Source organism: Nyctibius grandis, chromosome 1 (assembly GCF_013368605.1).
Source record: "Nyctibius grandis isolate bNycGra1 chromosome 1, bNycGra1.pri, whole genome shotgun sequence".
Taxonomy (NCBI): domain Eukaryota; kingdom Metazoa; phylum Chordata; class Aves; order Nyctibiiformes; family Nyctibiidae; genus Nyctibius; species Nyctibius grandis.
This window is the reverse complement of record NC_090658.1, coordinates 40,091,794-40,114,375: the sequence shown is the minus strand read 5'-3', so window position 1 is coordinate 40,114,375 and position 22,582 is coordinate 40,091,794. Positions and strand designations below refer to the sequence as shown.

Sequence of the window (22,582 nt, the reverse complement as noted above, 5' to 3'; positions counted from 1 at the left end):
ACTTCCACCGTCACTGATGAGCAGCATTTAGGTGGCTCCAGGGGAATTCACTCCAGTTTCATTTCATGCAGTATCATATTAGAAATGCAATTAGAAGTATGCCTGTCAATATATTGTGGCAGTATCAACGAAAAGAGAAGCTCCTCTGACTGGGGCCTCACTCCACCTGCTAAAAAGGGAAGTCTGAATGTTTGGAAATTATAATTATTACAGGCGAAATAGCAGAGCAGATTACCTGGCACATGACAGATATATGGCTTACTTCTGAATACTGCATGGGAAATAGAATTGATTACTCTTCCATCTGCTTTTTAATGATCAGAATTGGCCACAATTTAAGTTAAATATATCAAGTGAAGATTTAAGTTACTAAGACTTAGTAAGACTGGCATCGTATTAAATGCTAATTTATTATTTCAACATGTGGATGTTATCAGTTATTCAGCTTGCATAATTAAGCAGATATTAAAACCAAATAGATATGGGGGTTGAAAAAACTAAGTACAAAATATTACATTATTTAGAGAGCCATGACTGATACTAACTTTATAGGGGATCCAAGCAGGACTAAAATCACTTCTCCCCCCACATCCAGTGAAGACACCCCTCCCCTTCTATGCCAAGCAGCTGCCCTAACTCTTTGCCAAAAGACTAGCTCTTCATATAGCATGGACACTAAACAAAGGGGATGTACAGCCAACTTCTGCACTTCTTTCCAACATTGGGGCTAGCACTGGGGCCTGCTCCTGCCCAGCAGCAACAAGCAAGTAGCTGGGCCAGGTGGCTTTGTGCAGCCAAGGCAATGGGGAGGCTGCGTCAGGCACTGGCGGTGGGCCGAGAGACAAGAAGGGGAACCACACAGAGCATGTGCTGTCTTCAGGCCAAGTTGACACCAGGACAATCAATAATACAAGGGAATGAGCGTAAGACCTCTATGGGGGGAACTGGAGGCAGCACATCTTCCAGGGGGAGAAAAACACCCTAGCAGTGATTGAGGGCTTGAGATGGGAAGCGAGTGAGAGCCTACGTCCTGAGGACATTTTGCACATGGAAGGGGATTCTTCAATATATTTAAGATGATACTAACAACAATATAATGGCAGGACAAATAAGAGCCTGGGGTACAAGGAAATTAATATAAAAGTCAGCTCAGGTACGAGAGGGATGGCTTAAAGCTGAAATGTAACTAGCAAAGCACCAGCTGCAAAACCAGATCAAAGAAGAGAAAGATGATGAATGATACAGAAATAGGAGGGATCAAGAAGCATGCCTGTTGATTCGAGTGTGGCTCACAATAAAATACAAGCATTAAAGGGAAAGTTCTCCAATCTGAAATCACAGATCTCTGACAGGGAATAAAGGGGGTAGAAACTGCAGCTCTGCTCCTGTTCTTATACTTTCAGTGCTCCCAGATTCACTTTACTACGGTAAGAAGGAGAGTATGAGGCACTGAGATATTTTTCTCTCTTTGGATCTAATAGTAATTTTTCATCCAGGCACCTCTGAGCTATCAAACTGTAATTAGCATTGACTGATACTGGAGGAAGTCAGTGCCTGAAACGCTGAGCAACAGTGACCCATCACCACACTCAGCTGCTGCCTGGGGAAACACCACTGATGGAAAAAGCGGTGAGGAGTATCCAAAGGCATGAGGCACAGTCAGAGCAGAAGGGGAGGGCACACGGCAGGTTCGGGGGAAGTGAGGGAGGGGGACAGAGAAGAAACAGTTCACAATACTGACCTGTTTCAAGGTCTCCAGCGCTTGAGGAAACATGTCTTGACTGTACTGCAGTTTGCCCACTCGCATCAGCTGGACAGCCCTCAGCGGATGGAAACCGGGATAATACAGTCTGCAGAGAAAAAGGAGGAAAATGTGTCACTGTCAGCTCTCACCTTCACAGTCACTGCCTCTGTGGAGAGCTATTAGGGTGGGACTGCAAAGTCATTGTGAATGTTAATAAGGTACTCAGAGAAAATTAGCTGCACTACTGAGAAGCACGAAATACGGAGGGGAATTAGGAAATTATTACTCTCCATCTCAGAGGAATGCCTTTAACATTATCCTGTTAGAAAGTGACAGGAGTGGGATTATTTAATTCGCTATTGTTGGCTAATACAATAGCATTTACTGTACTTAGTGTTGCAAACAGAGGTCATTCACAACCTCGGGTCTCTGGAGAGGTATAATTTTAAGAGAAAGCTTCAGCAGGGAACCCAGTGCTGGATTCTCCAGAATGAAGGAGAGGGACTGCAGGGAAAGCAGGTATGTAACACTGAGGCCACCATTTCTGGCGGTTTGCTTGCTGCTCCCTGTTGCAGAAAGAACTGGTGCTGCACGTTCAAGGAAACATCTCAGACTTGGCTCGTGCATCTAGACAAGGTATCTGCTAGTGTGAGGATACACTCCTGTTCTTACTCAATTAATGTAACAGAAACAGAGGTTTTCCATCAATCTCACTGGAGTTAATGAAAACAGAACTATGCTCTCTTTTTTCCTAGGAAGTAGATGGACAGCAATGTCATCATTAACTCCTCTCAAGATGTTCTTGAAATGTCCATGCTTCCACAGTGACCACTCCGCATTTCCAAAGCCCACTGACCCTTGGCTCACAACACCTGGATCTCACCCCAGCCCTGTGTCCTGGATGTGGACAGCATGGCATCTCGGAAGAGCAACCTGGAAGCTGCAGAAAGCCGTAGACGTGACTTGCCTGGAACTGTCCAGAAGGAAACATGAGGTAAAGGGACACACCTGGAAGTTAAGTCACCTGCAAAAGATCTTAGATCTTTTTTAACTAACTACAACAATGAAAGAATAAAAGCCTTAAGAACGACTCACCAAAGACAAATGTCCTATTTGATTAAACAGCATTTTATTTCCTCAAGTACACCAGTGGTGTGCTTGAGGAGTGTCTACAAAAATACAAAATTTGTCACAACTGCAGGAAGAAGAGCTGATAAGCTTCCCAAAATCTATTCTTCGAAGAATTTTTTTGTGTGTGTGTTTATGCCAAATCTATGATCGTCGGACTTCAGGTGAATTACTAATGAATGATACCACTGCAGTCAGAAAGATACTTAAATCTACATGGGAATGATTAAATGCATGCTAAGACATTAAACGATGTAAATTTGTACAACGTATAGGACTCTTCTGATAAGTCTGCATGCAAATGAATGAGTTATCTTTTGCCATTATTTTTCACTAATGAAAATAATGCAAACATGATTAAATACAAGTAATTGTTTAAACGGCAGTGTATCTGGCTGTCCTTACAAATCTCAAATGAAGATGTGTAAATATCATGGAAAATGTTTTCACACCCCAAACCCCCTTCTCTGCTGATGTCATGCAGTTTCAGTGAAGACATACAGAAACACATGGGAAGCATGCCTGGCAGGATCTCAGGAGCAACAGCTCTTGATCTGCCAAAGCCTCTCAGGAAGCAGCAGACACCAACTCCTCAATGAGAAGAATCCATCCTGAACTGCCTCAAGCACCACCTGTTCAGACCCCTTGTGGGTTGCAGTTCAAAAAGGCTGGAGAGCCAGCAGACAAGAGAGAAGAAAAATGATAGCACTTATCTCAGTCCAAACTGACCACTCCGGAACCTCAAGGATCCAGTTAAACAAACACCGGAAAATTATCAGTAGGTTTATTTTTAGATGTTGTTTCTGGCTATTATATCAATTAACATGGTGCTATCTGCTACTAGTCAAAAAGGGAGAAAATGCAGCTAAGTTAGAGATTTTGGTGTGAATGCGTGAAGAGTAATAGAAATTGCAGCGCTAACATGGCACAAATGGGAGTAGTGAGCACATGCACAACTTTGTAAAAAGTGCAAAAAAATTATGCCTATATGATTGCATACTTCTGCCCTCACCTGTGACTGCTGCAAAGGAAGGAGTAAAAAGGTCATTCCCTCTTCTCTGGGCCACTGAAATGCCAGGATGCCTGGGGCAAGGATCACGGCCACAGGAGAAGGAGCCAGGGAGGCAAAGACTTTTGCATGAGATGATAACTCATCTTTACAGTCCCCACTAGACTGTCTCTGCTGTATCCTGACAGCTCTGATTCTTTTTCCACTGCTCCTTCACAGCCTCTTCACATCTCCTTCATTACACACCTTTACCTTTTATCCTTTCAACCATCTTTTTAATGTCTCTCCTTTTCCTCTCCTTCCTGAATAAGCAACCCCATCCAAAATACCAACACAAACAGGGAATGGGTCCTGCCTCACCTGCAGCCACAGCAGGGATGGCAGCTCATGCGGACAAATCCAGGCTATGCTTTAGTTCAGCAACATGGTGCCTGCTAAACTTCACACGGGTCCATCAGAATTCAGAATCTGCCTCTCCATGCAAACAGGTTTCTTTCTATAGATCATACATTCACCTGAAATCAATGAAGATTTAGGATGGTGGTATAACCAATACTAGAGAAAACAGGCAGCAATTTAGCAACATCAGGTACTCAGCCCAGACTACCAGCCATAAACTAAAACAAGTGAAAATTTAAGATGAGGAGTAAGTGTGCAACAAAGAGCCTGTGCTCATAAATATTTACAAAGCTGTTTTACTGAGCTGATTTATGCTCTGATCTTATGCATGTACATAGTTACATTTTGCAAGCCTTAAAATTGACATTTGAAACAACTGTTTATTATCATACTCTGAATAAATCTATTAAACTATTGGAAAACCTTTTGTGGAAGCACATCCATTGAGTGAGTTCACTAGAGAAATCCAGACAGCTTTCAGCTCTTCTGGGAGATGTGTAAGTGGGAACAATGCTGCTGACTTCTTCCAGGCATCCCTAGGATTCAGTATTATGAAAAACTGGAATGGCAGAAAGAACTAAAAAGCAGCGTCAGGTACTTGTGAGCCAATTTATTATCCCCACACATTGCTCTGAACAAAACAAAGTGGATAAATTTAAGAATAAGGAAGACATTTACCAGCCAAGGAACTGATACCTAAAGACTGTCAACAAGAGACTAAGACAACTATAGAGAAATACAAGCTGTAAAACATATTACAGCTTGGGAAGAGTAGGATATCGATCTGAAAAGGATTTTATGAGATTTACCAAGGCCTGAGGGACAGAAAGGGGAACAATAACATACATAAAGCTGAAATAAAGATAGTTCTGTGGAGTGGGCCACTGGTCAATGCCTAGTAGTCCACTTGCAGAGAGATTAAACAGAATACAACAACTAACAAGTAAAGCTGTGCTGTAAGAGAACTGGAGAAGGCTGAGAAAGACCTGTACATTTTGTATCACGTCCTCTGCTTATATAAGATAGCACAGCTTTGTTCCCATCTATGACCAACAGCATCCATGCCGGCCTGTCCCTCCAGTCTGCCCTTCTGCCTATCAACTAGTTCCTCTAGTTTGGTGTCATCTGCAAACCTCACAGAAGTGCCTTCTGTTGCCTCCTCTGGGTCATTGATTAAGACGTTAAACAGGACAAGTCCCAGGACAGACCCCTGCGGTACCCCGCTGTTACTGTCATCCAAACAGGGTAAGACCCAACAGCCATGACCCATACTCTGTAAAGCAATAGGTCTTCTAATACACCATGAGATCAACAGCTCCTATTTGTAATTCAGCCACAAGGTTTGCCTTGATTAAGCCCCAGAGCAGTCACTTTATAAAGAAAAAAATATATTTTTTGTTGTATATATCAGCTCTGAATCTCTTCAAGCAATCCCTTGTGTTCTCATGTAAAGGACAATGTAAAAAAGACAACCCTTGACAAATTTTAGCCAGTTCCTTCTATTTCTTAATACTGTAGTTCCATTAATTCCACTCAACTTATCTCCCATCACAGGGTAAATAATCAGAGCTTTTGTGTTCTCTTGTGAATTAAAGCCTAGTATAAAAAAAAGAGACTATGCAAATCACTGCCTTTTCTGATGCCTCATATTTTAAAATAAATAGAAGCCTACCATTCCCTGTAAATCAGTCTGTGGGGTTAACATTAACACTGTTGTCTTCAGCTTGATGTAATTAGAAGCAGGCAGGATTTATAAAATCTGAAATCAGGGTTTAAAATGGAAATGCTACAAGGCTTTTTAACATGGTGACACGTAAAAAGTGATGCTATACATAACTGTAAATTGGTTTGCAGTACCTTTCACTGCAAGTAAATATGACAGCATAAAAGACATACATAAAGCAGTTTTAGGAGCTGCAGCAACAGAGAAGGAATTAAGAGGCTCCTGGGCATTCAGGAATGGTGGTGAGCAGAATGCAAAGGGGACAGCGCCAGCCTCATGATAGAAATGTAGTCGCTACAGCCGGTGGAAATGTTCACCACAAATATAGCACCCAATAAGTTCAACCTTCTTTTCTTTCTCTGACTTATTCTTGATTTCCGAACTGCTCAGTATTTGAGTACATTCATTACAGCTGTTCACTAAACTGCAGCCCAGGAATTATTTTTATGTTGACCAAGGTATTTGTTTTTTCATTACTCAGTGATGTGAGACTGGTCATCTAATTTGCATGATATTATTTCCACTCCTTGGCTAGGATCACAGAATCAATCTGGTTGGAAGAGACCTCAGGGATCATCGAGTCCAACCATTGCCCTGACACCACCATGTCAACTAGACCATGGCACTAAGTGCCATGTCCAGTCTTTTCTTAAACACATCCAGAGATGGTGACTCCACCACCTCCATGGGCAGCCCGTTCCAATGTCTAATGACCCCTTCTGAGAAGAAATGCTTCCTAATGTCTAACCTGAACCTCCCCTGGCGAAGCTTTAGGCTATGTCCTCTTGTCCTGTTGCTAGTTGCCTGGGAGAAGAGGCCAACTCCCACTTCACTACAACCTCCCTTCAGGTAGTTGTAGACTGCAATAAGGTCACCTCTGAGCCTCCTCTTCTCCAGGCTAAACAACCCCAGCTCCCTCAGCCATTCCTCGTAGGTCATACCCTCCAGACCCATCACCAGCTTGGTCGCCCTCCTCTGGACTCGCTCCAACACCTCAACATCTTTCTTGAAGTGCGGGGCCCAGAACTGGACACAGTACTCAAGATGCAGCCTCACCAGTGCCAAGTACAGAGGGACGATCACTTCCCTAGACCGGCTGGCTACACTATTCCTAATAGAGAATGATCAATGGGTTTTAAATGTGGGAATTATGAGAAACATTTTTAGGACAAATTTAAGGACAAATTATTATTTGTGCTAAAAAGTATGAAACATTTGATATCTATCAACATTTCCAGGGAGGAACCAGTTATTTTATGAATCGTCAAAGAAATCATATGCCTCAGGAGCATAAGGCAGGTAAACTAACTGTGCTCATTTAGGAGCTCGCAGATCTTCATGTCAAAGGGACTGTGCTTCAACTGTTCAGTCTGCACACAGAATTTCACCTAGCAATCCTTGCTCCAAAACCAGCAATGCGAAGCTGAAATAGTGCTTAGTAATGCTCTATTTATAGAAAATAAACTTAAGCAGCTTTATACATAATTTGCTCAATATTAGTATTTTTTAATAAGCACGAGGCCTATGCAAGAGTTTTGCCTGGGATGGAACAAGGTTACAGGCTTATTCTTGGAGGAAATGGGAATGTGTTATCGATACTAAATGACTCTGTTTTGCATGTTAAGTATTAGAAGTCTAGTTGGAACTGTATAATTTCTAAGGGCAATATGTCTATATTAAACTGCATATAATCTTTCCCTGTGAAAGCCTTCCAAAAGAATACTGCCCCAGCTTTCATGTTAATAACGTGTTTTCTCTTGGAATAATAATGGCGTTAACCTGTTATTCTTTCTAGCTTCTCTTTCTCTCTTTTTCTCCCCCCTTTTTTTTTTCTCTTAACTCCCTATCTATCATAATTTTAAAGCTCAGTACCTTACAATTCCCTTTACACTTTCTGCAGCAGCCATGTCATTTTTGGAGTAGCAGACTATATCCTTTACCTGTGGCAGACCTGATACACTCCAGCTGCCCTGAAATGTTTATTGTCCACTTTATCTCCTCATCACAGTGTCTCACTGAGAAGATCAAAGCATCAGTGAACAGTTTAACGCTAGCATCACTCTTTTCTGTTTCTTCCCAGATTTGACCTATCTCACTTGGATTTTGGATTTGGATCCTCAGCATGAGCAGGGAGGTTTTCCTGGAGGTAACGGCTAGTGCACATCCTTAATGCATTACAAAAAAGCTTTGGCAGTGATGAGAAGACATTATTATTAGTAGAAGCTTTATGCTGTAAAATCTCTTATAAACTAAAACAGGAAAAGTTACTTTCTGTTACTATTACACAAAACTATTAATTACCCATAAGAGACTTACTCTTCTTCTGGTTTAACTAAATAATAGCAGAAAGTCGGCATAATCGTCTGAGCCACCTGGGGTCTGATATCAGTAGAGATGTGGAGACCTAACACCTCTGATCAGAGTTCACTTGGAAGTCTCCATGCTCTTATAATATATCCTGGCTGTACATTTTTGCAGTCTAATTTACATGTGCTCTCTATCTGTATTATTGTTGTATTGGCAAAACTTTCGGTATCCCCAATATCAAAATTTTCACCAACGACCACAACTCATATACAAGCCTCATCATACTAAGCACTAAAGAACACGGCATGACAGCCTTTGCTTTGCAGAGATAAGAATTGGAGGCCCAGCCAAATGAAGTGGTTTGTCCAATGTTACACGAGAAAATCTCTGGGAAAGCCAAGTGTTGAACTTAGATCTCATTGTGACTTTAGGCTGTTTTTCGGTTCATGCAGAGCCTAGTTCTTGTGCCTATGCTGTCTTGTCTATCTGTCTGGCTGTGACAATCCAAATGAAAGTAAATGTAGTTTGATAGGCTTAAAAGGCTTGCTGTATGTTGCAAATGAAATGTAGAGACAGTAACCTTAGTTTAGAAACTTTTGTGCCAGACTGTCAATTTATTTTTCTGTTTTTTTTTTATTCTGTCCTCACTCAAGAAGTGTCCTGTTATTTCAGTGAAATAACTGCCTCTGAAAACAGTTCAGGATTTACCCCTCTGAAATTATGGCTCAAAAGATATTTCATCGCATCTGCATCTCATACTGTTCCATTACTATTTGTTTCAGTAATTTAACTGATGTGATCAAATAATCAATCACACTTCTTAATCGACTGAATTCTCAAGAAATGTTAGTTATCCGTCTCAGAAATCTTCTCTCTCTGGCTGCTGATCATTCTGTCATATTCCTTATGGTGATAATTTATGTTACCTTAAAACAGATATTGTTCCAGATGTTGGCTCTGCCAAGATTTGAATGATAACTTTAATAAAATGAAAAAGTGTTATTAAACTGCAATTTTCATCTTGGTTCTCGATCTAACTCATCTACGTAAAATGCTGACACTGTCTGTTTGAACTGTCCAAATGTTCTGTCTTCTTCTGGTGCTAAGTGATCTTAAGAAAAAAAAGAGTGCTCAATCTGGGATGGAAGTAGGAAAAGATTTTTATATAGATTGTCCGTGTCCTGGTTGATCTTCAAAACATCTTGTGGCTCTTGGTTTTTTTTGTCATGAGTTCACCATCTTTAAAGCTAAAGATGGTAGGATGGACTGTCGCTGCAGATAGGAACATGCTGTCTCAGTCCTTGCATAACCAGAAGAGTAAGATATTAAGGTCAACAGTTTAGTTCAAAGGATTTATAAAAAGATTTTAAAAGCCATAGAGAGTACATTGGAAGAATTGCAGAAAACAGAAGTAGTGTAGGAAAGACAGCAAAGGAAGAACTGGAAAGCTAGCTAAAGAGAACACGCATGGGAAAAGAAGTAAAATATGGAAGGAAAATGTACACTAGAGACACTGTAATTTGTGACAAAGACCTTGGCGTCACCTTCTCCTCCAGCAGTGAATCTGTGACTAGGTGTTGATGTTAAGAAAAATGGCCCACCCTCAGTATCTTGTACAGCTGAGAATACAACTACAAGACTGGCTGCAGATACAAGCAATGCGAGTTTAAACCCCAGTTTTCTTAGCGCAGTTCATGGATCTGCATGTTTGCATGACCTCTCTTCTTCAGGCACAGAACCAGAGAGTGACAGGAGAATGAAAAGCTCTGCTGGATCCCTTATGTGAGTTGCAGATAACCTTCCTCTAATTGATTCCCCATCACCTCTGCTATGATATGGGTCCCCCCCGTATCAAAGCCACACACATCTAATTGCTACTAGTGTCAGTAAACTTCAGAGAGGTTGTGCGAGTGTGTGCGTTCAAGCACAAACTGCAAAAGGAAGGATGCAAGGGGTAGCACTGACAACTTCTGTGCCAAATGTCTTCACTCACCAGTATCTCAGATCACCTCAGAAGTCTGTTGTAATACAAAAGACTGATAACATGTGAGTTAGATCACTGGTTTAAGCAATCGTGTCAAACTTCCTTGTTTCCTTTTCTGTCACGTCCCCAGATAATTCTCCAGAGAAACTGTCAGGTGCAGTGCAACGACTTTCTCTTTAGAGAGATGATTACAAATACCAATTTCAGACAGAATGGCTGAAATCTGGAGAGCCATAGTCATTTTTCTCATGACAGCTGTGGGTCAGGAAAGAATCAAAGCAGCATGTTCTTTGGCTGGATTTCTGTCACTTTCCACTAGAGAGTTATCGTTATTTTTATTTATTTTTTTTTGTACACGTAAATCAGTGTTTTAGTAGGCATTTATAAATACAGTGATGGGTTCTGAAGTAACCTGTATAATTTGGGAAATAGATCTTGGAGTTATAACGGATATTTCTGTGAAAACATTAGCTCTGTGAACATTATGGTCAAAAAAGCAAAACAAATATTAGGATATTTTTAGGAAAAGAAAACAGAGCAGTGCTGTAAAAATACATCACGCCCCTACATCTGGGGTATTGCATGCAATTCTCATTCTGTCTTCTCAGAAGAGTTCAGTAGAAAGGTATAGACAGGGGTGACAAGGACAGTTAGAGGCAGTGCAATGAAGGAATAAATAAATACACCAGTACAAGCCTGCAAAAGAAATGATTGTAGCAGGACATGACAATGGATCTATGAAATCATAGGCTGCATGGAAAAGGCAAACAAGGAATGATCACTGTCATAACATCCAGAAAATATCAGATAAAACCAACAACTGGCGGGTTCAGAACAAATAAGATGATGTTCTGACTCACAGACACTAGTTGAGCCATTAACCCAGTACCTCTAGGTGCAGTTGATTTTTTATCAAAAAGCAATTGGATAACCAAGTCCAGGTTCATATTTTCTTTTTCCATGACTACATCATTTGGCATGTTACAGTCATCCTGTGATCACCAAATCTTCTTCTGTGTCTGCTATTTCCAAACAACAAGCTTCCAGCTTAGAACAGGTGGAAGACTCATCCATCTTATCATTTTTGTGCAAATGACTGACCAGAATGACAGTAGCTCTGTAATACTCCATTACATTCTTCACTGAAGCTTAGCTCTGTGGTATTTTCCTCCATTTAGATTACATGCTCTTATAAAAATACAGTCTTCCATGATACATTTTTATCAAAACTACACAGGTTTTCTTACAGCAATTTCCATTCCTTTCATTTTTTTCTCTCTTCAGAATTTGACCTATATCTTTGAGGTGATGGACCTCTAGTTCCCCTTTCTAAAGTACTATGGTTCTTATTCTTCAATTGTTTAGTGTCACCTCTGATGTGAGGATTCTCTTTGAGCACCACTTTTACTTTGGAAGTGCAGTGTACCATGTCCATAGCTAATAGTGAAACTTAGCAAATACAGAAAGGGATTTACTCTGCATCCATTTAGGAAGGTGATCCTTTTCGCTTTGTGAGATCTTGTGCCATTGTTGTTCCCTGAGTAAACACCTTCTTGATTGCAGTAACTACCACTGTGGCATTATGTTTACCAACAGTATTTCATATTAATAGCAATATGGGAGTTATGGAAAAAAGTAAGACCAAGGATCTCTCCTTTCCCGCCACCATCTTCAAACCAGAAAGATGCTGGTTCAGTGTCATCCCAAAAGGAGATATCTGATGCCATTCAATGTGTACAGGCTTCAGAGTTGGTTGGGTAGCTGTTGAATGTAGTGATATTAATCTCAATGTCCTGCCAACATCTGGATGGCTCATCCCCTCATTTTTGACCACTCACCTGCCTTCCAGACTCACCTCTCTTACAACTTTTTGCTTTCACCCACAGTGTTGTCACCTTTCAAAATTTGTCAGGCCTGTGCTTTACCAGCTGCCATTTCAGTTCCTTGCTTCTTGGATACTTACCATCAATAATAACAGCAACAATAACAGCTGAAGTAGCATTTATAAAATTTAGTAAGATTCTTATGCATAAATTGCTACCAGTGTGTCTGAACAGAAACTCCATTGCCTGATGTCAGATATCTCATTTAGGTATCTGGCCTCACTCCTCATGTCTCAGCTTTTCCACCTTTAAGATGAGAATATATCTACTTAGTGGAGCTGATTTGAGGCTAAATTCAGTTGCGTTTGTGAAGAGCTTTGCGAGTTCAATAGGAAGATTTTGTAGAAGTTCAAAATATTAGCACTAGTTCTGAAGAGAATTACAAATCCTTGGTAAGCTACACAGTTAAAATGTGACAGCTAAACAAGACCATCTGTCTGAACTGGAGAACACTTAACTTCCATCCAGATGCTCAGCTGGCTAGAAAATTTCTTGCATGACCAAAAAGGCATGTAAATTGCTCCAGAGTTTCCCAGGAAATAAAACAATCTGGAAGAGAGGGGAGAGGAGAAATAGCATTCTTTACAGAAAAAAGGAGACCTGCTATGAACTTTATAAGCAGCAATCATGAGCAATAATCTCTCCCAGGCTCTAAAGTGCTGCCTGAAACGCTGGCTGAATATAAAGGAGAGATTTTTTTCAGGTAACACCTCTATAGTGGTGGTATGGAAAACCATGTGCAATACTTCAAAAGACCAAGGCATACTTGAACTCTCTGCAATGGAAAGTAGCATGTTCACTGAGCAAGCATTTTTCAAGCAATGCCGTGTTTGCTGTACACCTTGATTAATGAGTACATTTGTACCTTGGCAGAAAAGGTAAGGGCTAAAAAATTTTTAAAAGAAGACTGCTTGAGCTAAAAATAGATCCATGAAATGAATATTTCATCTCATATAAAGTAAAGCAATTCTTAAGATTTCATGCTTTACATGGTATCTCCTATCAGTCACTACTTCAGTCTGTGAGCTACTGTCTCCAATGGCTAAATCCAACTTGTATGTTACAGATAGCAGAACATCTCAAGGCACTTTCCACTGATGTAAATGAGTACAATGGCATTGGTTTTTATGTTTGATGCATAGACTGCCATGGTTATATCACCTTTTGCAAGCACATGGAACACCATGCTTCTAAGACCTATAAAACAATGTTATTGTTACATCACTGAATCAAAACTAAATTTCCAGAACATCACTCAGAATGCCTAGTACTTTGGATTAAAATATTTTTGTCTCACTTTTTTTCCAAATGTTGCTTTCTTCCTACAGTGGTCTCTGAGACAGAGAGCAAATTTCTATGCCTAGATTTTGGCTCAATATTATTTGTGATCTCAGTCCACCATTTTGTAATCATACGTTGTTGTTCTAGAAGATTCTGAGGTTTTGCAAAATTACACCTAGCTATAGTTATGTGGTTCAGCCATTGGGAGCTTGTTTAGAGATGTGTGAGACAGGAGGATAAAAGACTCTCCAATAGGCGTTTTGCATCAAATTTCCTCAGTATGAGGCTTTGGACTGCGTTTCTAGATCAGGTCAATAGAGGTTCGTGTCTTGACATGACAAGGATATATTTCTATAGGTAAGATAAGGGATGAACAATTCATTTGAGCTAAAGTGCAATGCATTCAGGGACCTACTGAATAAACTCTTGAATAAAAACAGAAACAAAGAGTTTCCAGACTGAAAATACAGGGCATGGTAAACACGAACACAGTTCCCAAAGAATTAGCTGGTTTTTCTACCGCTTAGTAGCCACTACATAAAGATACATGAAGGGTCTGTTGGAAGGATAACATTTTCTCCAATCATGGGAACTCCAGCCCTTATGAGGAGAGCCATGGAATAGCATGACTGGGCCAGACCACAAGTGCAGTGACTGAACATGACACTGAAGAATATGGCCATGAGCCCACCAGAAAAAAAAAAAAAAGAAAAAAGAAAACAAACAAACAAACAAAACCTTGGAAGCTGCACAGGAAATCCTGTGGAGCTACTTGACAGGGACCTGATCAGTCTGGGCCTTAGAATGGTACTTGCGCAGGCACCACTGGAGGCACAGACATTTCATGTCCAACCTCCTTTGCTTTCAGGCTGTGGGTAGACATCCCATTTGTGCAGCACACTTCTGACAGGAATCCTCCGAAACGATCTGATAAATGTTTACCTTGCACCCTGTTCACTGGGGGCAGCAGGCACAAAGGAAGAGCTACAACTGCACTATCATGCCTAAAGCACATGAAGAAATGGCTTGTCACAGTCTAAAATTATGAAACAGTGAGCAACCACATCTCTCTCTCTTGGCCAGTTGTGTGGAGGCAATCAGCACATTGATTTATGGATGAGTGGAGGAGGGGAAACAAGCAAAAGAAACACATGTGGAGTCTATCAAGTACTATTTTTTCTATCAACTGTTAGTTGTGTCCCACTGAGCTAAAGAAAGACTCTGTAATACTTGGCCCACAGTTCCCAGTAGACGATTTCTGTGCAGTGAGACAAGGTTCACAGTTCTAGCTCAGAAGTAATAGCCAGGACATTGGGAAGAGCTCCAGCAAGCTGTTGTGCAAGTGCAACAGAGCTGCCAGGTTAACCGATCTACGGGTCCTGGACTACTATATCATCCTGTGTCCCAGGTTATAGCCCTTTGCCTGCTAAAACCCTTTGGTATAATATTTACTACTGGTTTCCCATTACACGTACCAGCTGTGTCTGAGGCAGAACCTCTGGTCTATCTTACAAGTCATTATTTCTAATAGTAAGAAGAAATTCCCTTTTCTCCCTCTTCCTAGATACTTGTGTCCTATTTTCTTCTCCATTTTCCTCTTCTAATTTTTCTATTTCTTTCCTAGTTTCCCTACCCTTACCCTTACATTTTCTTCTTTCACTATTCTCTATCCCACCAAGTTGCTTTTTTCCCCTCTAATCTCCTCTGCCATCTTTTTATTCATAATTTTATATTTTTTCCATTCCTTGGTCATGTCTACCTACACATAACCAAAGTGGGGTGTTCTGTGGAGGCTGACTGCTCGTTTGGCTGGGCTATATGCAAGACACATATCTTTGAAGCAACTGCAAGACCACTAACAGCTGTTTCACAATAAACTCCCTGTATAGACTGAAAATTATATGTTAAGACATGCAATGGTGTACTGTGCATAAAGCATCAGTAAACTAACCATTGATCTATGATATGTCCATTAATCTCTGTAGCCTAAAGGGAATCTTTCTAAATTGGTACAGGAGGCAGCCATGAAAAAAAAATCTGTCAATACTCTTGTGACGCATAAGAAAACCACATACTGAGTCTTTGCTATTAAATATGAATCCATGGCATGAGGCAGGCATCAAAATCTAAAATGGCATTTACTTGCCTCAAGCAAAACCAAAATGTCATGGCTCCGTCTTATTTTGCAAAGTAGTACAATGGGACACCACCATTTGTTTGTCAGTTTGTGATTTCTCTGAAATATGGCTTAGTTATCTCTTGGCTTTCATGGCATCCATTCTGAGGATTTTTGTATCACTTCCAGCTTGTATTTCATGCTGCACCAGACATATCTCAAAAGAGTGCAGAAAAAGGCCTTTGCTTTTTGGTAACAGTTACTCTCTCAGAAACATGGAGATATTTTCTGTCGTTACCTTGCAGATGCATATCATGGCACTGCAAGCTTTTGTAATAAAAAGGACTTCATGCTCTTCCTTGGAGCTGTATCTTTCTTTCTCTGCTCATGGTGGTACATCAAGTAATGTTCTTGGTCCACTTCCTCTCCTTTTTCACAAGAATCTGTCAAAGGACCAGCAACTTTGACTCATATGAAAGACTAGATCTTAGAAAGGGCTCTGCTAATTGCTTACTGGCTTTCTCCAGATTTCTTTTGGCAGAAATTATGACATGCCTTATCACAGTTACAGCAGTTCTTTACATTCTCCTTGATCACATGAACAGCTGATGGGAGTTGTACCTTCATTTAAGAAGGTATATGGCTCAGTTCTAACCCTTACTTGGTTGGTGCTACCATCAACTGCTGTCCTTAGCCTTGAATCACCAGATCCGCTATGGATAGGCAACAGGGTGGCTATGTTGATGGCTGAGCTCCTGCTTTGACTTTTCTGAGCAGCTTTGCCACATGTCCATTTTATCTCTCCCAGGCATGTTCTAGATCCCATCCTAAAGCTGAATGACCACTGCTTTGGTGTTTAGGTCATGGTTCTCAGATCTAACATCCTTCCCCCTCAGAAAGCACCTGGATTACTGTTGGAATTTTTTTGTAGAAATTTGATTTTAAGTTAAAAGATAATAATTACATAAAAAGGAAACCCAAAGCTATGCATTTCTAGATGTTATCCGTCTCTTTAACAGTGCACTTCCAGAACAGAGGTAAGAATGAAGTCCACTTCCAAGCACAGCTATTTAGCTACAATACAGCAGAAGGCCTGGATAGTTTACCCATGTAAATGATGATTTTTGTATGTTGCTATAAAGTACAAATAATGCTAACCATGTGTCCTGGTTTGGCCCAAACCAGGCCAATTAGTCTTAAAGAAACCAAGGTCACTGCTAAATTCCTCACTGCTTATGAGTGAAGAGCCAAAGCGGGGGGGGGTCGCACCTGCAGGGAGGAGCAGACAGGGCAGGTGACCCAAGATTGACCAACGAGGTATTCCATCCCATACATGTCATTCTCACTTTCCTATTTATCACTAACCCACTGCCTCCTGGAGGTGGGGCCCAGGAGGGAGGGGCCCTCCTGTCTCCCACTGATTGGTACCAGCTTTGCCAATTCTCCAGTTAAAAGCCTGCAGGTGTAATGGCAGGGGGAGCTACTGCATTTTCCCCTCTGCCCATGCTGGGGGAGCAACTTTGCCTGAGGAGGATTTCCAAGCTCTCGGTCTTGGTTTTGTATATATTTGATTATTTCTATTATTCTTATTATATTCTTTTTCATTACTATAGTTTATTAAAACTGTTTTAACTTTCCAACCCATAAGTCTCTCTCCCTTTTCCCTTTCCCTTAGGGTGGGGGGGGAGGGTTAACAGAGAGCGTCTGCCACAGGTTTAATAGCTGGCCCAGCTTTAAACCCTGACACCATGCAAGTAAGTTTTGCAAAACACATATCTTTTTTCATTGCTGGTTTGAGGTATGATACAGTAGATTCTTTAAAACTGTAGAGTATTAACATCTCCATGACATTTGTTTATGAATAAGAGATGAGTCAAGAGAGAAATTTTGCTGTGCATGGAAGTACACTGACAGCATGAACACTACTGTGTAGTAAAAGTATTTCCACCATGACATAAGTAGATTTAAAATGAATGCATGCAGATTGCCTTAGCATTTAAAAATATGAGCCCAGACAGATTAAATATAAACATACCACAATTTTTTGGATTCCTACATGAGAGAACATAGATCAAGTAATTTCATACAGTATGTCTTTCAATATTATACAACACACAAGACACAACATTTTAAACCAGTTTCACGCAGAGAAATATTTATATCAGAAATCAACCATTCAAAAAAGCTATTGTCCTCTCAACAGAGAAGTAATAGATGGAAAGATTACTGGTTTACAGAGTACAGGAATGCCCTGTTTTGTCTCCACTCCAGAACATGTACACTCATCCCTTCTTCCAATTTTTTGTCTCTTTTCTTTTGTTCTGGGAACAGCCAAGCCTATTCTGAACCTTCCATCACCAAGCATCCTTTAGCTTTTACCATGGCTTGCCCTTGCCCAAGGCTCCTTCACTGAACATCTTTCCTTTACCTCCAAAGGGCTCCTGACAAGATCACTAACCTCCACAGTCATCAGGCTTGTTAACTGCATCACAAGCCTCAAGTATACAGTAGGGTATTAAACCTGAGACATAAGCTTGGTACACTGTACTGAACTACTTCCATCACATACTCTCATTGTCAGCACTTTTGTAGCATGACTCTACAAGCAAAATCTTTATTTTTAAAAGCAGTGAATGACCATTTACATGAAGAATAGATTCCATAAATCAGAGTAGTGAACAAACTGATGGTAATTTAGGCATTTAATACCTGTAGAGCAGCTTAACCAGTGTGTCGTTGTCACCCAGTAACTGTCCCACAACATTCTTATTGATTGCCTCACTGTATGTGTATCACTATCACATTTAATTTTAACAGTTTATTTAAAACTCCATGAACTCCAACAAATCTCTCTACCTCACAGACAAGGTTAACAACTCAAAATAGATTAAAGACAATTTACACATACTTTAAAGAAAGGGTGTTTGGTCAAACCTCAGTTCTACACTTGACGGAGTACGTGGGACTATCCCAATGAACCCTGAGTTGGCTTGATTTGAAATTATGACTGCAATATGAAACACCTTTCAGATTACAATTTCAAATTTTCAGCATTTATAATATGTGGGCAAGCACACTGGTTTTCAGGAGGAATTTGGAAATAACTGCAGTTCTTGGGCAGACACATAATTCTTCTGCATAAATACCAGAGTTAGAGAGCTTGTCTACTGATAGACTTTCAAGGTTAATTTGAATTTGTTAATGGTGTGAATTTAAAGTAATCACTTCAGCCATGTTGTAGCTGCTGTCATTGAAAACTAACGCAGTTATTTCATGTTTAGCTTGATTCATTTCCAAAGTAAATTGGGCCATACTGCATTAAATTGAGAAAAACACAGGTATTTGAAAAGATTCATTAATTAAACAATTTGGATTATTTACCCTTGAGGCAGAAGCATTGGTCAAACAAAAATGGTATGTTTAAAAAAACAAAAGTCCATGTTTCTTTAGAACATTGGTCCAAAATGTATGTAAGGATAAAATCCCATGATGAAGATCGTGTAACTATCCTCTCTTCAGAATAATATTTGTTGTTTTTTCTGTATGACTTGCTTTAAAAGGACAGGAGGTAGCTAGAAAATTGGCTAACGTGGAGAAAAAAGAAGATTTGTCCTTTCAGATACTAGACAAAATAAGGCAAGGTGCAAACTAGATACAATAATAAATTTTGCATTATTAGGCTAATAAGCTGGTTGTGCTACATTTTGATCCAAAATTGATGGCACAATAAATATAAATTATGAAGTATTAATCAGAAATGGCATATTGTACTTGATGTACTAGCAAATACTAAACTACCAACAAACACATAATCATTAGCTACAGTAATTCTAGTTTCCATCTATGTCTTAAGAATTGTTAAGGGCTATGATGAATTTTGTCCTTTAGAAAATGTGAGCTTTCACATAATCATGTTTAGTGGATTTTCTGCACAATCCCCATGTGCATATCACATAGATCACACAATGTCTAATCAAATCCAAATATCTGATTTGAATTTTTATCGATTGCTGACCTTTTCAATATACATTTAATTTGTGTTTATATCCATTTAATTTGTGTTTATATCCAACATATACATTGTGATCTCAAATATTCCACTGTGCTGGTGTTTAAACAGAAGGCAGCATGACAGCAGTTCACTAGGAAAAATGGAAGCAGATCAAAAAGAATAAAAGATTTTTAAAGCAAAGGACAATAGTTAATTATTGCAAGCCTAAAAACTGGGAGAAATTCTCCCATGTGTATAAGGGCCAATACAGGTCCTGTGCATCAATTAGGCCCACTTAAAGCACATTTTAAAGGCTTAGACAGGATTTATGTGGTGCATAAGCCTGGGGCTGTCTGTCTGTATGTGAATTTCATCCTCTATGAATATAACTGTCAAGATAGCTGAAATCTGAACATTAAGGAGGTTGCTAGCAAATCAAAATCGAAATTCTCCAACATTGTCACCTCAATTCTATTTGTCACTCCTCCCTTTCTTGTAGCAAAACAAAGCAGTTACATGCATAGAGCAAGTGCAAGCAACTGCAGCCACTACTAAATTTTCTCATTTAAGCTGCCCTAAAGAGGAAGATGGATGGTACTCTGTGAAGAAAAAGATTGTTTCTCTCTCTTGCTGTCTTTAAAGGAAGAGGTTTTAGTGGTACTCAATAAAATTCATTTCTATGTCAGGAAACACAGGGCAGGACAAATACTGTACTAAGCTCCCAAGATACAAAAGCCTTCGATTACCTGTTTTGTCCACATAAATATAAGACTTTAAATTCATGATTAAATTGCATTATATGAGGTGTTGGAATTTGATCCCTGATGAGCAATTATTTAGGATTCATGGATTCTTAGTAATTACAGGTTTCTCCATCCCTTTACTTTTCTGCATTAGTCATAATTTCTAAGGAAGGTAGAATCCTGAAATATTGAACCTCTACTTATCCCCAGAATTAAACAGAAAACATTTTTTTTTTTTATTTTGAGACATGAAACATTTTGACAAGTATTCATTTACTTGTATCCGTGCTAAATTATGAAACAAAGGAAAATCTACTGGAATAATTTTCCTCGTAATTCCTGGAGAAAAGCCACATATACTTCAGCGGGGGAATGTGCACTGTAATCACTCCAGAATTCAGGTTTTGCATTCTATTGGACTTTCTCCTACCAGATCCTATCTGATCTATTAATGATACCAGATCTGAGAAAACTTTTTTTTAAAAAAATTCATTTATGGGCATTTTTCTCTGTATCTCCTTATGTTTCCTCTCATGACAAATTGCCAATATATCACCATTGCCTCATTTAAATCCTTCTTAGGAAATGAAATATTCTGCAGTGCCTGAAGAAAGCAGAATTTGAACCTTTTCCCACCCTAGGAATCCTCTAGTCACCCTTGCCACTGTTTTTTTTTGGGAAACATTGTATTCTGTCCATCTATCTTTCAGTCTATTCTTTGAGGTAATTTCATGTCTTTGTACTGTACACTGCACTGCACCTTCTAAGCATTTGAGCACTAATTCCATCTCTGTTCAGGAAAGCATTTAAAGTGCGTGCTTAAGCTTCTGCCTAGTTGACTTCTGTGGGCCTTGTGCACATGTCTAAGTCCTTTCCAGAGCTACTTACAGTTAGTTCTAAAAAGTTAACAAATAATTAGTTCTGCTATTATACTTGAATGTGACTTTAGAAAACTCTTACATGACAGTAAAAGTAGGATTTATCCCAACAGTACATTCACACTGTCAGCTCACATGCATCTAACTTTAGATGCCTGGAGGGGAAGCTTAATCTTCCCAGGTTCCCTGTATAGGAGTGCAGAGTCAAGGGCTCCTTCAGAAGGAAATTCAGAATACCTAACTCACTCTGCGGAATATCCCCCAGCATTAATGATTCAAGATCACCTTATGAGCTCAATTTTCTGTCACGTTGACTCAGACTCCTAACTGTGGGGCAATTTGTGCCCAAATTGAAATGGGGATACAGAATGGTTGACTTTGCTTGCAATTTACTAATCTTTGACACATATGGGAAACTTCAGGACAGCGCATTTCTATAGGAACAACACACTTCCAAAAAGAGAAGCCACCTAACTGCAAACCTCCTCCTGTAAGTATGTTGGATGTGCAAACTTCATCAATGATTGCATTTAATAAATGCTGTAGCAGTAAATGTCTATAGACTAAAAGCACAATTCTCAAAGGGCCACAGTTTCTAATTTCTTTGGAAAACAGACACAATCTACACCATGAAAAATTTAATTGCACTTTAATTACCAGTCAGCTGAATAGCATGAGATATGTATGCCTTCATTTTTTAATAGCTTCTGCCACTTCCAACAAATTGTGGAAAGAAATAATGGATGCCTTGAGTATTCTTTCTGTCTGCTTCTACCAAAATTAAAAAAAAAAGAGGAGAAATTCAAAATGAAGATTCAAATTCTTCTGGATCAGTCATAATCCAGGAGGAACACTAGCAATAATGAATATGGATACACAAATGCAGCTGCAGCATTCCCATCAGCGGCAAGGTAATGCAAAAATTTGCCCCTTTGGTCTAGCTCTGCTACATTAAACTGATAAAAAGCTCTTGGCTGGCTGACTCAAGGTTGCTTCTTTGTTTTATAAGGTCAGAGCTTTAGCATTTGAAAAATATTTTGTATATTACAATATTTACCTCATTTCTTTCTACAGAGATGTTGTAATCATTCAGGAATAGCACAGAATATTGCATATATAGAGAAACCTTCATGAATAAAAACATACCAGCATTTTGAAGGATTTTATTAAACGGGTATAGAGCCAATGAAAAATGTTAGGCTGGATACAGCACAGTCTAGCCTGGCTTTTAGGTCACACCCCACATTCAGTGGCATCTGAAGAGCATAAAAAAATGACAATATGTTGACAAAATCTCTGTAGTGCTTAAATCTTCTCATAACTGAAAACAAACTTACATTAAAAAAGGGTTTCTGTTTAGAGTTACAGGGAAACAGGCAAACCAGCATGTCTTCAT

At 39.6% G+C, this 22,582-nt stretch overlaps 1 protein-coding gene across 3 annotated transcripts in view; it reads right to left on the bottom strand.

Moving 5' to 3' along the window:
* Positions 1-22,582, bottom strand: part of SMYD3 (SET and MYND domain containing 3) — a 463,693-nt gene that overhangs the window by 5,659 nt on the left and 435,452 nt on the right. For all 3 annotated transcript variants that reach the window (XM_068403784.1, XM_068403766.1, XM_068403774.1), the window contains one exon: positions 1,742-1,850. In XM_068403784.1, coding sequence (XP_068259885.1) covers positions 1,742-1,850 — 109 coding nt within the window. The remainder of the gene's footprint in view (positions 1-1,741; positions 1,851-22,582) is intronic.